The sequence below is a fragment of the Agelaius phoeniceus genome, chromosome 2 (assembly GCF_051311805.1).
Source record: "Agelaius phoeniceus isolate bAgePho1 chromosome 2, bAgePho1.hap1, whole genome shotgun sequence".
Taxonomy (NCBI): domain Eukaryota; kingdom Metazoa; phylum Chordata; class Aves; order Passeriformes; family Icteridae; genus Agelaius; species Agelaius phoeniceus.
In genome coordinates, this window is record NC_135266.1 from 14,778,352 (window position 1) to 14,793,234 (window position 14,883).

General features: G+C 40.6%; 2 protein-coding genes across 6 annotated transcripts in view; one reads left to right on the forward strand and one right to left on the reverse strand.

The window, feature by feature from the left end:
- Positions 1-6,213, reverse strand: part of PHEX (phosphate regulating endopeptidase X-linked) — a 95,640-nt gene extending 89,427 nt beyond the window's left edge. Inside the window, exons 1-3 of the mRNA XM_054628215.2 lie at positions 6,102-6,213; positions 1,951-2,019; positions 620-781 (exon numbers count right to left, since the gene is read on the reverse strand). Coding sequence (XP_054484190.2) covers positions 620-781; positions 1,951-2,019; positions 6,102-6,213 — 343 coding nt within the window. The remainder of the gene's footprint in view (positions 1-619; positions 782-1,950; positions 2,020-6,101) is intronic.
- LOC129117519 (uncharacterized) overlaps positions 1-14,883 on the forward strand; it is a 415,270-nt gene extending 400,387 nt beyond the window's left edge. For all 5 annotated transcript variants that reach the window (XR_013180187.1, XR_013180178.1, XR_013180196.1 and 2 more), the window contains one exon: positions 29-14,883. The gene's annotated coding sequence lies outside the window, so the exon portion shown is untranslated. The remainder of the gene's footprint in view (positions 1-28) is intronic.

Consider the following 14,883-nt stretch of genomic DNA (forward strand, 5'->3'; position numbering starts at 1 on the left):
AAGCAACTTTCTGTTTCACTGATGATAGCTCAGGTACTTCAGTGGCAGCCTTGAATGGCAGTGGGAAGGAAACCCAATGCCCAAACAACCTCCATCTCCGGAAGCCTGAGAATTGCCTCTGCCAAGGGCTAGGTGAGTGTACTGGAAAATATCATCCTGGTTTGGTTCTGTTATATTCTTTCCTGCTGTTGGCCACTGTTAGAGACAACCTGCTGCCCTGGACTGATGATTGATTTTGGGATATTCTTAACTGTGTGTGCTGAGCTCCTGCACTCTGGTCTAACCATTTACTTCGAGGGGGAAAGAGTTAAATCCCCTTGTCTTTGCCTTTTGCTATAATCAGTATAATTTCATCCATCCATTCTTAACTGGTAGAATTACCAGAATTCCCAGCAGTTCTATTCTTCCTCCCAAATTCTGTTTATGTTCAATTCATTATCTCTCAATGTAATTTTCAATTTTAAACAAAGAAAAATATACTTAAAAGAGAACATCAAGTCAGGCTGTTGGATGTTATCCAGTGATGAGAACTGTGGAGATTTTTGGTAATCTCAAACCCAGCCATTTAACAAGTTACAGTGACAAGCCAACCAAGTACTTTTAGAAATTATGTATTTACCCTTTAGTTTGAGGTCCACTTTGTGTCGCAGCCAGGGATAAACACCATAGTTGGACATATCTTCAGGAATAGGGTTATTATCTATCCAGCCATCACATGCAAATCGATAGAAGTTCTCACATGGATCTACAGATTGATTTATCTTGCTCAGGATGCTAGCAGCTGTAAAAAAGACACCACATAGATTTTGTGGAACACTTTTTCATAAATAGAGAATTAGACAGGGCTACAGTCCAGAAATTATGATTGATGAGAAACAAACAAACAAACAAAAAAGACAAAATATCTGCAATAAATCTTCTTGAGAGACATACAGCAGTGATGACTGAACTTAGCGCTACATGAACACGAACTGCTGGAGCCAGACACTTGAAGACAGGCTCTCCATTGTTGCCATGATAGAATTAATTGCCTGAGGAATTTAGTAGTGATACATATTAAGTAGATTTTGATTAGCATTTCAGTAACTATGCAGTATTTACCTCTAGTTGAATACTGCACAAGAAAACAAATCAAATTCTGATCTACCATTAATTGGAAAAGATTTTCAGCATTTTCAGCTCCATTTTGTGACTGCTTCCTTACCAGTTACTATTGTCAGTGCAAGAGAGGTGTTAAGAGAGAGATCAGTTTGACAAGCCCAAGACTCAGTAGCTTTTCAGTACATAATCATAAAACCATAAAATAGTTTGGCTCGGAAGGAACCCTTAAGGGTCACCTAGTCCAACCTTCTGCAACAAGCAGGGACATCATCAACTGGACCATGTTGCTCAGAGTCCCATCCAACCTGACCTTGAACACCTCCAGAATGGGGCACCCACAGCTTCTCCGAGTGACTTTTGCCGGTGTGTCACCACCCTCACCATAAAAATTTTCTTCCATATAACTAGTCTGAATCTACCCTCTTTTAATATAAAATCATATATAGTGTGTGCCAGATGTGGTACAAAAGCACCTCTGTGCTTAACAATACACTTGCTAGTTTTCTGATAACTGGAAAGGAAGCAACAAAATCTTCCTGAAGGTCTAGTCACTCAACATTTTGTTTCCTATTAAAAAAAAAAAGAAAATAACCCCTATGGGAAACTTTGAGTCAACCTAGTTAGACTAGTATTAGACCAAATTAAAACACGAATTTTAATTGTACAAAATAAACAAAACAGAAGCAATTTGAGCAGTGACTTTCTAAAAAGTTTAGGATTGTCATTCTTTCTCCCTCATTAAATGAGCTTTCTGAGTAAAATGTATAATGGGAAAAAATTAAATGGTACAAATATCTCATTAACATACTATAATCATGATATGATTGAGAAGATAAAATTGCTGCTTACCAGCTTCAATGCATTCTGCAGTCAAACAGTACTGTTGCTTCGGATGAAACTTTATAAGACCTTGGCTAACTGCAAAATGGAAAACCATAATGAGATCATTTGCAATGAATTTTGACAGCTGCAGCCAAATGTTGTGTACTCAATCATTCCAATATCAGTGCAGCCCCTGGTCCCAGTGCCTCTCTTACTGCACTGATTTAGAGCACTTAGAATGTATATTAAGTAAATATTTAGAATATATATTATGTAAATACTGCAGCTTGTACAAATAACTTCCCCCTCCTAGTCCTGCTTTCTCCTTCCCCCTCTTTGCTCACAGGCAGCACAGAGCAAGGGCTGTCTCTGCACAGTGCCTGGAGCAGCATCACTTCAGCCCTACTCACTGAGCACCACCACATACAAACAATTCACATTGTTATCATGCTCCAGAGCTTGGAAACACAGGAGAACAGCATGGCTAGGCTTAGAAGGGACCTTAAAGATCCTCTAATTCCAATGCTCTGCCATGGACAGGCAGGAGTCATGGGGACATTCCACAGGACCAGCCTGCACCTTCCATGGTTGGAAATGCACCACGGAGCAGTCTCCTCACCCTCTGCAGGGTTTCCAGAGCTCCTCTGAGCTGTGCTGCCCACACTGCCCTGCAGCAGCACTGCACTGCCCAGCACAACCCAGCACCAACAGGACCTTCCCAGGGTCTCCTCATTCCAGCCTGGGACACAGCAGATTGCAATGGGCACAAGGATAGCTGTGCTTTAAAAGGCACAACCCAGGTTCCGTCTGAATTGTCTCCCAAAAGTTTTGTAATTGCATTTGCTTCCAAAAGCCTTGCTGAGAAGAACTATGAAATTGTCAGTTAATTTTGCTCATCTTTTAAAAACATGTATTACAACTGCCACTGAAATTTAAGCACAGGAATTGCTAATTTCAGATACTGCTCTCAGGCAGCAAATATGCAGATAATTAATACTTGGGTTTAGGAAGGGAGAATCCCAAGGGATAGGTGAAATAGTTCTCACTAGATGTGCTCAGTAGGCATAAAGAAATGTCTCATTATACCCATTATCTTAATAACAGTCCATGGCAAAAACAAAAAAAGCAAATAACACTGAACGAAAAAACCCAACAATGGAATATATTATGGCACCACAGCTTTAACAGTGATGATAGTTCTAAAGCAATTTCTGCTGTAATTATATGTTGTTTTAAAGTGATAGAAAAATTTGAAATTTCATTTCAGCCCAGGAAAATTTTTTTGCAAAACCTCCTAAAGCTAGAATTTAATATAAAGCTGTTTCCTCTCTTCCAGTCTCACAGTTTTAATGGCAATTAGTAGCAGAAATAGCTGGATTTCAATCCAAGCTTCTCAAAAAATGGGAATGTAAAACTATTTCTGGACAGCTTTTCCAAAGCTTTCACTGGTTTAGTGAAACACAACACCTCAAACACTGTCAATTAGCCAAGAAATACATAAGATTTTAAAGCATACAAAGGTTGTAATTGGAATATTGAAAACCAGGAGAAAATAGAGAAGTGGGGATCTCCAGAATATGATTTTGAGCCACTACAAAGATGAACTACAAATAATAGATACTGTCCCTTTTAATTAAGTGTTGCACTCCTCCCAGCTCACCTTTTTCCCTATTAGAATTTAGTCCTTTAGAATCCATCCAGGTCTTGAATGCTTGCTGGACTTTTTTCTTAACAAAGCAGAGAAAGGAGGGAAAAGCCCAGACATAATTTCATGCTTAAACTGAGGCAGCCCTTGTGCTTTTGATATTTCTAAACAAACACAAAATACCATTTCAACTGGAAAACCTATAATTTTATCATTAGAATAAATTTTTGGTAGTAACATTTCCATTTTAAATAACAGCTAACTTTGTCAGGAAAACTTTGCACAGTTTTTTTCTCTTGCCTTTTTTATTGTTAAGATAACTAATCACAACATTATTACTTAGAGTCATGGTTATAACCCTCAGCATTCCTCCTTGATAAGCCTGTTTCCAGATTCTTAAGCAAATACACTCCACAACTGAGTTAAAAAAATAAATCTATAAGGGAAAAGGAAAACTATGCAAATGTACAGATGCAAATAATGTTCCTGTGATCTGAGCAGCCTAAAGGACTACCAAGTCTGGAGAAGAGGCTCTCAAATTGAGATTCAAAGCCGCCTGACTTCTCACCCAAGGGCACTGGAGAGCAATCTGCTTCCCCCAAGGAGGGGGTGGCTCCTGTCCTGTCACAGGCAGGACCCCAGCAATGCTCCCCACTGGGGTCACAGAGAGATCACAGCCAGCACGAGCAATGAACAGGAATTAACAATATCTGTTACTCCCACATCCTCCTCAGACTTGTAGGAACTATGAGAAGAAGAGAGCAGGAGAAAGCTACATTTCACTCCTCATGGAAAATTAATTTCAGGTGTACCAGAAACAACAAGTTTTTTGCAGACTAAATGAAAACTGAAGAAAAAAGAACATCTTGAGATGCCTGAAATGTTTCATATAGACAGAAAAAAATTATGTCAATTTCTACAGTTAAATAAAACTTAAAAAAAAAATTAGCTCAAACTTACAAATGAAACCATATCACAATGAAGTGTGGAAACATCTAATTGAAAAATGTTAAACCAAAATAACTTAACTTTTTTTCCTTGGTTCTTTAGGTTGAAAATTTCAGACCATTTCCAAAGAAATCCTAAAAGCATTTTGGCTGACCCAAGGCCAGCATTTTTATTTTCTTAGCAGTTATGCCAATGAAAATTTTGATATTGAATCGCTGCCTACAGAACATGCCACAGGCCACTTGGAAAACCGTCTGCAAGAATTAATATATTTGCTTGAATTTTCACACCTGGGCTATGGATAAAGCAGTTCTATCTCTGAGAATCTGTGGTGGTAAAAGTCAATTCCTTTTATTGCTCTAAGCAACAAACAAACAAATAAATCTAGTGAAGGCAAAAAGAAATAAGGTCTCTCCATTATTACTCCCTGGTGTACTGCATTTTTTAAGGGAAAAACTTTTTCTTTTATCTAGAAATTTAAAGATTCAAACTCACTCATGGTTATAAAAAGTTTACTTGAATGGGATCACTGACACAGAAGTTATTTTCCTGAAAATGTTGCAGAAATTGCTCTAGAGCAGAAAAGCTCTAACCAAGAGTGAGCCTGTTGCTTTAAATATTCTATAGAAAACCTGACATTGTTTTGTGGCTGTAAACAAAGCAGACCTTTCAAACAAGATCATAAAGGATTGGATGAAAGAAAAAGATACACTCAGAGGCAAGGTTTCCACCAATCTAGGGAAATCTGTGTTGGTCTAAAGAAACAAAAGGTTGGGCAGAATTGTTCCAAAAGAGGACCCAACTCTGCAAAGTTCTTACAGGATAAAACACAGGTTCCACTTTGCTTGGAGTTTCTGGGCATATTTATACTTCTACACATAATTTCAGAAGTGTAGGCATATGCTTTCAAGTTATGCTAACAAAACCAATCTACAGGTAATTCCAAATCTGGGAGAGGAAAAGCTATTTCCTTCTTTGTTGCATCTAGTTACAGCTTATATATCTAACAAAAATATTTCAATTTCATCCTAGATGCACTCTTTATGACTTTTGTAAAGGCAGCTTTGCAATTCATCGTAGAAGAACAGAAAGATCTGAAAAATGTGCACGCATATGCACTATTGAAGCTTTCTACAGGGGTTTTAGTCAAGCCCTAAATGAAAACCAAATGAAGGAAACCCAAAAAGATTCCATAAAATGCACGCACTACACAGATTCATTTCCAGGAAACAGAGAATATTATTCCACATCAGTCACAACCACTGAATCCGTAATCAGCATAATCTCACCTGCTTCTCTCTGTCCTGTGGAAGAACCCAAGTCTGGTCAGAACACATTCAACTGAGTATCAAAATTTAAATTCAGCATTCAAAACATTACATGGGTTCCCATTGCATCCCCCAGCTCTAGCATCCCCACAACAAGAACTCCTTTACTGACACATATCCCCTTCAGGATGAATATAAAATGGGAGGAAAGCAAAAGAGATTTAGATTTTCACCAAAGACGTTGTGAGACACAAACACCAGCAGCCAGCAGGCAGGCTGGAGGTTGTGCTCAGGTTAGTGTCAAGGCTTTCACTTACCCAAGAAAAGAGCGGTGCCAAGCACAACAGTGCCGCTCACAAAGACACCGAGGGCGATCCGAGTGGCTTTGCTGCCTGCTCCCCTGGCCTCGGGGACTGTCTCTCCTTCCATCAGGATAGCTTGGGAGGTGCTTGCTCTCTCAGAAGTCTGGTTTTCCCCTGCTGCTGTTGTGTCAGTGTTTCAACTGTTCACAAACTGTGCCCATGTGCTCTCCTCCTCCTCCTCTTCTCTCCTATTTAAAACTCCAGGTTTCTGTCATGAACCATTTCCTAGGCACTTCCTGCTCTCTCCTTCTCAAAGCAAAATCACATGTAAAATAGCAGCTGTCTCCTACGTTTTGCTCTGCCCAGGAGGAGGAAAGGCAAGCAGTGGCCACAGTTTGTGCAGCCCTTGCAGCCTGTAGAGCCTGTAAGAGCCAAGTGCTCAGCAGTCCCCCTTATCAGGGGTTCCGAACACGAGCATTTCACAACGTCGCTGAACAGATGTTTTAACTATTCAAAGGGCTGCACACCCTCTCCAATCAAAGCAGAATTGCTGACAACTTCTACAAACACAAGTCTGATGGAAGGTTTTATTTTTTATTCCTTGCACTTATTTAAAAAGACTAATTATCTGCTGACTAAAGTTTTCTCCTTTTAAACCATTGCTGCTGCATCATTTGGCTTCAGAAGAGGTACCCACTCAGCAGACAAATCCCTTTTTAAAGCTTCCTAAGAACTCTTAGAATATCATGTAGCATTTTATTTCGGGAATTTGGTATGTGACACTGTGTGCCAAAAATCACAGTCAAGCAGCACAAAGCAATAATCAGCCAACCTACAGAAAAGTCCTGCTCTAAAAGCTAGAACTGTTTTTTTCTAGGCAAGATATTTCAGTCCTTGCTGGTACACAACACATTTTAAGAGATGATCCTATGCTTCCAAGCCAAGTACTACTATGAGCTTAGTGGAAAAGTATCTATTTGGCACTTTAAGATGATGGGGATTAAAAAGAAAAACAACTTATTTATATAGATTTCTATAGTGGTGTGGACATGATAGTCCCCTCCATGTAGCAAACATTCTCCATTCATCAAGTAAAAAAATAGCCATTTCAGGGTGAATTCTCTGAGCTGAGTGTGACATTCAGCCCTCTGAGGAGCTCTTGCTTTCTCGAGAGCTGGACTCTCATACAAAACATAAGGATGCAGGGAGAGGCAGAACCACTGCTCATGCTCTCAACAACAGTTTATGTTACTGAGTTACTTACTTTCATGGGGACTTAAAAGTCCTTATCTCAGCCCCCAACCACCCTGATAAAAAGTTGCACAAGTAGAGAGAGAAGAAAGACATACATGTGTCACAAAATATGTGTAATGGCAGTTATCAGCTTGGAGACTGAAACCTTTTTCCATGTGAGCACCTGCACACAAGTTGTCCTGGATGTCACATGGACATAAAGCCCACTCTAGCTAGAAGACTTAGAGTTTGAAGGTCCTGAAATCCTCACTTCTTATTCCCTTCTACTGCCTTGTTGGTGTCCTGCAAATAAAATGCCCTCAGTTCCTATTCTTGTCCCTCTTCACCAGGAAGATCCAAGAGGACATTCCCATCTCTACTTGATGCAGAACAGGAAAAAAAACATTTGCTTCTTTTCACTTGCCTATTGTCCCACATATAACCCATGATTCTGACATCCATCAGCTGAGGCAGGAGAGGGAAATGATGCTGTAGAACCAGGAGGACCACATGCCTCCCACTATAAAAATTCCCACTCATGTCTGAATGACTCCATGGGTGTGAGCAGATACCTGGTTATAAGAAATACTCAGCACAAGACTGTTATCAGCACAGGTTTGGGAAGGTATTTGTGTGATGTTGGTGCAATTTAGATCAGAAATCACTATGATCTCAAAGGGGCTGCCAAAAGGGCAGAGTATTGACAGAAAATGCATGGACACCATGTGATCTCAACACTTAATCCACTGTATCCATGACCTGAACACTGAGTAAACCTCAGAAGGACCTTTTGACAAATATTTGCTGTCAGTTACCTGATGGTTTTTCTACTGAACCCCAACACTACAAGTGCTGAGCTATTAGACCTATTCATACTGTCAGCTTTATGTCCCTCCAACCAACACTGAATTATCATATGCTTACTCAATTCCCCCAGAATTTCTACATTTCAGACTCTTCCCCCTTGAGAAGTACTTGTATGTACTGAACATCTTGCTCTATCAGTGTTTCACTAGCAGGATTTCGCTTTCATCAGTTGTTGCACATAGGTAAAGCCTTATGAAATAAGGGCCTTGTTACCCTTGTAAAATCATGGCTCAGGCCTGCTACTTAGGCTAAGTAGAAGGGAACTATGGGAGAGTGACTCAGCTGGAATAGGGGTAGAGAGATGTGAGAGATGTGAGAGATGTGAGAGATGTGCTGTGTGACAGCTGCATGTCCACATCGAGCTGGACAGTGGTTGGCTGACTTGGGCTTGTTGTGCCTTAAAACTAGGTAAATTGATAAATGGCTAACTGCTTAAAAAGCCTGGTTTTTGCAATAAAGCAGCTCTCCTTTGCACTGCCTGGGGATTCTGCATCATCACAATTGAGCTCTTTCTAGGACAACATCAAGCCAGAAACTAAGAACAGCGTTCAACAGACAAAGCAGCAACCCTTTTATTTCTCTTTGGAAATCAGTGTCAGGGGAAGAGGGAAAGGAAAGATAGGGAAAGAGCAGGGAGAAGCTGGACAATTCATTCCCCTCTCCCAAACACAAGAAAGTGAGGACTATGGGACTATGGGAATATGAAGCTACCCCAACAAAATCCAGCAAGCTCCAGCTACACGAGTCCTCTGGCGAGTCAGCTCCAAGCGGCACCTAATCCTTGTGGCAAGAAAAATCACAAATCAGCTGTCAGCAACAGAATGACTTTTCCATGTTTGGGTTTGTGGGCTTATTTACACTGTGGCATAGTATAAAGAGTCCTTTCCTCTGGCTGTAGAGCCTGCCTGTAGTCAATAAACCATCTTGGTTTCTCCAGCATGTACAGAACTATGAAATTACAGCTAAACCATAAACAGCTGCAGGCAGCAGCTGCAGAGGTCCATTTCTGGCAGTGTTTGAAAAGGTGCACAGAGCACATGTGAGTAAGTTCCTGATGCTGATGATCTGTGACAGAAGCTTGTGGAATTTAATTCATGTTTTTGATGAGCATTCTAGGATTTGGTTGCCTTGCTCTTCCCAAGTCCAGCAGCTCTTTGGCAGGTACAGGATACATGGCCACACCTCCTGCTGGAACTGCTAACAGCACTCCTGGCCATTGCAGCCCAATAAGGCACTTAATGAGGCTGTGCAAAGACTCTGCTAAACATTCATAAAACATTGAACAGACATAAGGGGCAAAAAAGGAAAAACTAAATGCTGCATGCTCCAAACCACGCTTCATTCACTCAGAATTCCATCTGACCAAGATCCCACTCAAACAATGGGATCACTCTGGCACTTATAACAAAGCCAGGACAATGCACAAACAATTCTATCCATGGTCATATGCCAGAGCTGACCAACACTCTGGAACATGCTCTGGGCTGAACAACAGCAAGTGTCCCAGCCTCTAGAAAAGGTCTGTCTGTGAATATAAGTCTGTGTATGCACATGAATGTACACTCACAAACACACACAAGTGTGTGTTATCCTGCTCTTCCACAAGCAGACACAATACTCACTTCCAGCCATTATATCAGAGTCAGACAAGAGCATTATCAGAACTAAAATCAATAGCACCATGTCAGCTTCACCTCATATAGCTTGGCCCAAGAAAGTGAGGTTTGATTATTCAATTTATCAACAAAATCACACATATTGCCCAGTTTTCACTGGAATAGTCCAAACCAGTTGCATAAGTGTTGGTGAATGTCTGGAACAGCAAAACAGCCTGAGGACAGCACGGTCAGCCCAAGCTTGCTTAAAGAACCTGCGTGCAATGAGCCGGAGTACTGTAAAATATTTCAACTTTCTGGCATTTAGATAACTTTAAAACATATTAAAACAATCACTGATACTTTTTATACAAAGAGAAAAAAAATCCCAATTCAGATCTAGATGTAAACCCCAATGTAACACAGGTAAAATATATTAGGTTACATCAACCCATGAGTTACAGAAGGGACACTGTCCTCATGGGGCACATTAAAGACTTGCCCTACCTGGGAGGTGCCAAATGCACATTAGTGAAAGTACAGCTTATCAGAAGCAGTCCACAATCACAGCATCACAGCTTTGCTGATGTACTATTGAGCATTTTTAGCCCATGGTAAGAGGAAAACACAGTCACCATCACACTGATGGAAGAAGAGACACCAGACAGAGCTTGAGTGGCTTCCTCATAGAAACAGAGGTATATGCTGGCTTCATTGAAAGAGATTCATTAGTGTGGGTCAGAGTAAAGGCTGTGTTCCATCCCATTTCACCCTGGGCCTCGAACTGGTTTTTTTTGGACTATGCAACTGTTGCAGCCAGAGCTGGGCTTTATGCAAAGCAAACTCGAGAAAAGCCCAACATGTTGCATTTGAAGCTTGACCAGTTGTCATCAGATCTCTGAATTTTATAAATTACACTCCCTTGGCTACAAAAGCTGCCAAATTTCTGTACAGCAGCCAACAGAAACCACACACTGGCACTAATTCCTGTCCTTTATTCATGGGACAAATACAGCTGGAAATAAATGACTATTGTTTTCCACTGGTCCAGCCACATCACAGAAGGCCTCAGTGCATCTGTGGGAATGTGGATCATTAATTAGGAGTCAATACTGAGCCAACAGGATTTGCAGAGCTCCAAACACTGCTGGTGGCAAGCTTCTCCACTAACTATAACTGCAATTGTAAGGAGTATACCCTGCAAGGAAAACTTTGTTCCCCAGCATTTAATACCCAAATCAATTTTTTCTTTTTTAATTCCAAGTAGACTAAGCTATTCTCATTACTCCAAGAAAAAGTTTTCCCTTCTGCAGGAAACATTACATTCTCTGACCAAAAGGTGCTTATATCTAACCCAAACAGCAACTGACTATGAAACCCAACATCTGGGATGATTAAAGTTACGCCACTCAAGTTTGCAAGCTTTTTATTTGCTTCTTTTGAAAAAAGCACTTTAATGAAGCAATGCATATGTTCTCAAGCAGAAGGAACTGCTTTAGGTCTTCCGGCAATTTTTTGTCAAGAAGCACATTAAATTCTGGCTAAACCAAACACTACTTCTCCTAAAGACCACATTCTCACTACAGCCAGAGAGTGTTTACACTCAGCCATCACATGGGCATCCTTCCCATCTGTCATCCTGCTGCAGAGATTAAACAAGGGTGCATGCTGACATGGGCTGTAGAAAGGCATTTCACTTGGGGATTAAGAAATATACAAGATACCCTGGCATAACTCAAAGCAAATTTTTGCTTTTTTTCATATAATCTAACTACGTACATAGGCTGTAAAGACACTGAAAAAGACATTGCTGGGAAATATCACTTTTCCAGTGACCACAGCGGTAGGTGCAGGGAAACAGAACACAAATAAATATCTGTTGTTTCCTTGAAATATTGCATCATTCCACCAGGGCTTTACCCACTTATTTTGCTTTGTCCAGATGTTTGCTGGCATCTGTCAAAGTCTCTTTATATGAGTGGAAGCAAAAAGCTTGGTTACCAAGGAGTTTGTGTCCCGTGGATGAATTTTCAGGTGTGCAATGAGACACACATTCACCAGCATTTTAAATTAAAGGAGAAGTAGAGCCACCAGCCCTGTATGTGACTGCTTTCAGCATCTGCCAAAGAGATCCCTCCACTGTGACCTCCTGTCTCTCAGAGAAGCACGACTGCCTCTGCAGAAGCAATGGTTTCTGCCTGCTCTCCCACTTGGATCTCCAGCAGCACAAATCTGTCTTTGGCAGCACCAGAGCTCAGAGACAGCTGCAGCCAGGAGCAGAGCAAATGCTCCACAGAGGTGCCACTGAACAGGTAACAGGCACTCTGTCACTGCTATCTACTCAGAGCCTGCTTGTGATTACTTTTGTAAGAAACAAAAAAATGTGAAGCAGAAACTCCTCCAAGTGCTTTAACCCCGAGGCAGTAGAGCTCAGCAGTCCCATCAGGCACAAGCTCTGGTGAAAGCTCTTCTCACACAGGGGCCGTTGGGTCACATCCCTCTGTATAACAAATGCACCTAACCATGGGCTGGTGGCAGAAATAAGAGATCTTCTCATCCAGGCAAAGACTTGTCAGAATTAATGGCTTTGAACCCAAATCCCTTCTGTCAAATTTGACTGAAGTTGGCTGACAAGATCTAGCATCACTTAGCAAGGCTGGGTGGGAGAGAGGGGATACAGAGACAGGAAAGCACAACTGCATAGTCTCTGTTTTCAGAAGAAATCAGCCTGGCAAAAAAACCCAAAAAACAAGAAAACCAACAACAAAAAAACCCCACCCACAAACTTGAAAAACCAAATCCTGCTCTTCCAGGGCATTGCTACAACCAGCTCAGGGTCTTACTGAAGTTCGTTTTATTTCAAAAGCATTTTATTCCACTGAGCTCTTTTCCTTCATCTCAAAATGAGATTAAAATTCACTTTGCACACAGCTAAAAGCCAGAAAAATCTCACATTAAATATGATGTCCTAAATAAAACGCCCCTTGACAATGTGAGATTTTGTGTATTAATTCAGTGGAGGTATTTCTAGATATTTCTCATCTTGTCCTCATCTTGGTGCAACTCCAGTGACTGTGTATGTATCTGACAATGCTAAGCAGCAGCCCCTCAGCAGAGTTTAAATGTGTTTAGTCAGCGAGTTCTCTGCAAAGGGGAGACCAGAGTCGGATCAGGTTGAAACCACAGCATGAGGCCCCACGGGACAGGATCACTGAGACCAAACATTTGCTTTCCTGAAGCTGCAGAAATCCTCAAAAATCAGTTAGGCACCAACTATAATTATCTTTACAAGTCAAATTGCTATGTCTCTGACAGCCCTTCCCTTAAGTTTCCAACATCTCTATTTCAAATAAAGCTTTGTTGTCTTCTTTACTATTAACACAAGGTTTTAGAACAGAGTAAGGATTTCTGTACTATCAAACATATCCAAACTACTTGTTATAGATCAAAAGCTGGATCATTACATGGTATTTGTCCCCATAAATTTTCACTAACCTAAGAACAAGTAGCTGGATTAGGGAAACTGATGAAAGGGCCTCAGTATGGCTCTAACTAGCTACTCTTAGACATTTAAATAACCATGCAAAGGAATTAGCAATACTGTTAGCAAAGTTAATGACAATAATAGTCATGATCAAGCTTGCTTAAAGGGAAGGAAAATTATGCTGATCAAAGCCAAATCCTTTTCTACAACTTGCAGAAAAAATCATGCTCTTCTGAAAAAGTTTCCTTAACTTCTTCAATATGCACTTCTCAAGAAAATGACAGAATCTTAGTCCACTAAAAGATGCTAATAAATTCATAGGTTTTTAATAATTTAATGCTGTTTCTGTTGCTAGTTCTTTGAAATTGCTGCAAACACAATCAGCCTCTTCCTTGGTTGAACTGGGTGACTGAAATGGGATATTCATTACCCAACTTTAAAACAGTATTCAAGTGTAATTTCCATGACAATTGTGCTTTTAATAAAAAAAGTGAAAGATGTGATAAGTGTTTTGCAATTTGGACTACCAAGAGAATTCAGATTGGCCAGAACATACTCACAGCATCTGCTTTACCTAAGCAAAAGTCTGCAGACTGGCAGTAAGTTTTTAAAAACAACCTAGGAGTATCATGGCTTTTGAAGCAGCAATTAATGAGAGAAAATAAGAGCCCAGAGAGGCATAGTTCATCTCCCCAAAGCAGAGTGAAAGCACTCACAGCCAGAACTACATCTGGACTAAGACACACAAAAGAATTTCCTACTGGCTTCCCAAACCTGACTTAACTCCTCATCTGCATGTTCAGGGCAGCTTGGGACAGAAGAACACTGGGAAGACCTTGATAAGAATTCCCGTGTGCCAGGGGCATCAGAGAGATCAGGATCCCAGGCTGTGCTGTAGCCAGCCAGAATGTGGTCCCATAGCCCATCAACTGTGTTAAGTGTAAGCCCTCCACTTCCTCACAGGACTTTCTTACACTTCCTGGAGGCTAAGACCTGCTCCACTCACACAGGCCTTTCCTAACTTTCTCTGATTCCAAGTCTTTCCCTGAAAAAGCAGTCTGAAAAAATGCAGTGCCATGTTCCTGCTTTTCAGCAAGGTGCTGACTGTTGCTGAAATGAATTCATTCCCCTTGCCATCACTACTCCCACTTTTCAGAGCACCAGAACACATTACCAGGAATGATGCAAATGCAGCTCACTTCACTCTGAGTCAATCAGATAAACTCACACTCCTGTCTAGGCTTTCATGGTGTGATGCCATGACTACTTTTTCTTGGGACATTGAAGCCTTTGCCTTTCAAAAATACGGTCTCAAGAGGTATGGAATGCTTTCAACCTCATTTCATAAAAACATTTAGGGCTTGTTACTTTTATTTTAACTACATTTTTTTTTCCCTATATCTGGGCATAAAAGCAACTATAAAACATAATTTTTAGCAAAATAAAATACTGAATGAAACTCATCCATTGTTGCATGAATCTGGATGCACTATAAAATGTTTAAAGCAATTCAAATGTATTTTGATCAGCATGACATAAAATGCATTTTAGTGTGTTTGAAGTTCAGATGTATTTGAGTATAATTTGTTCACAATTAAATGCTTAAAAATGGCCACAA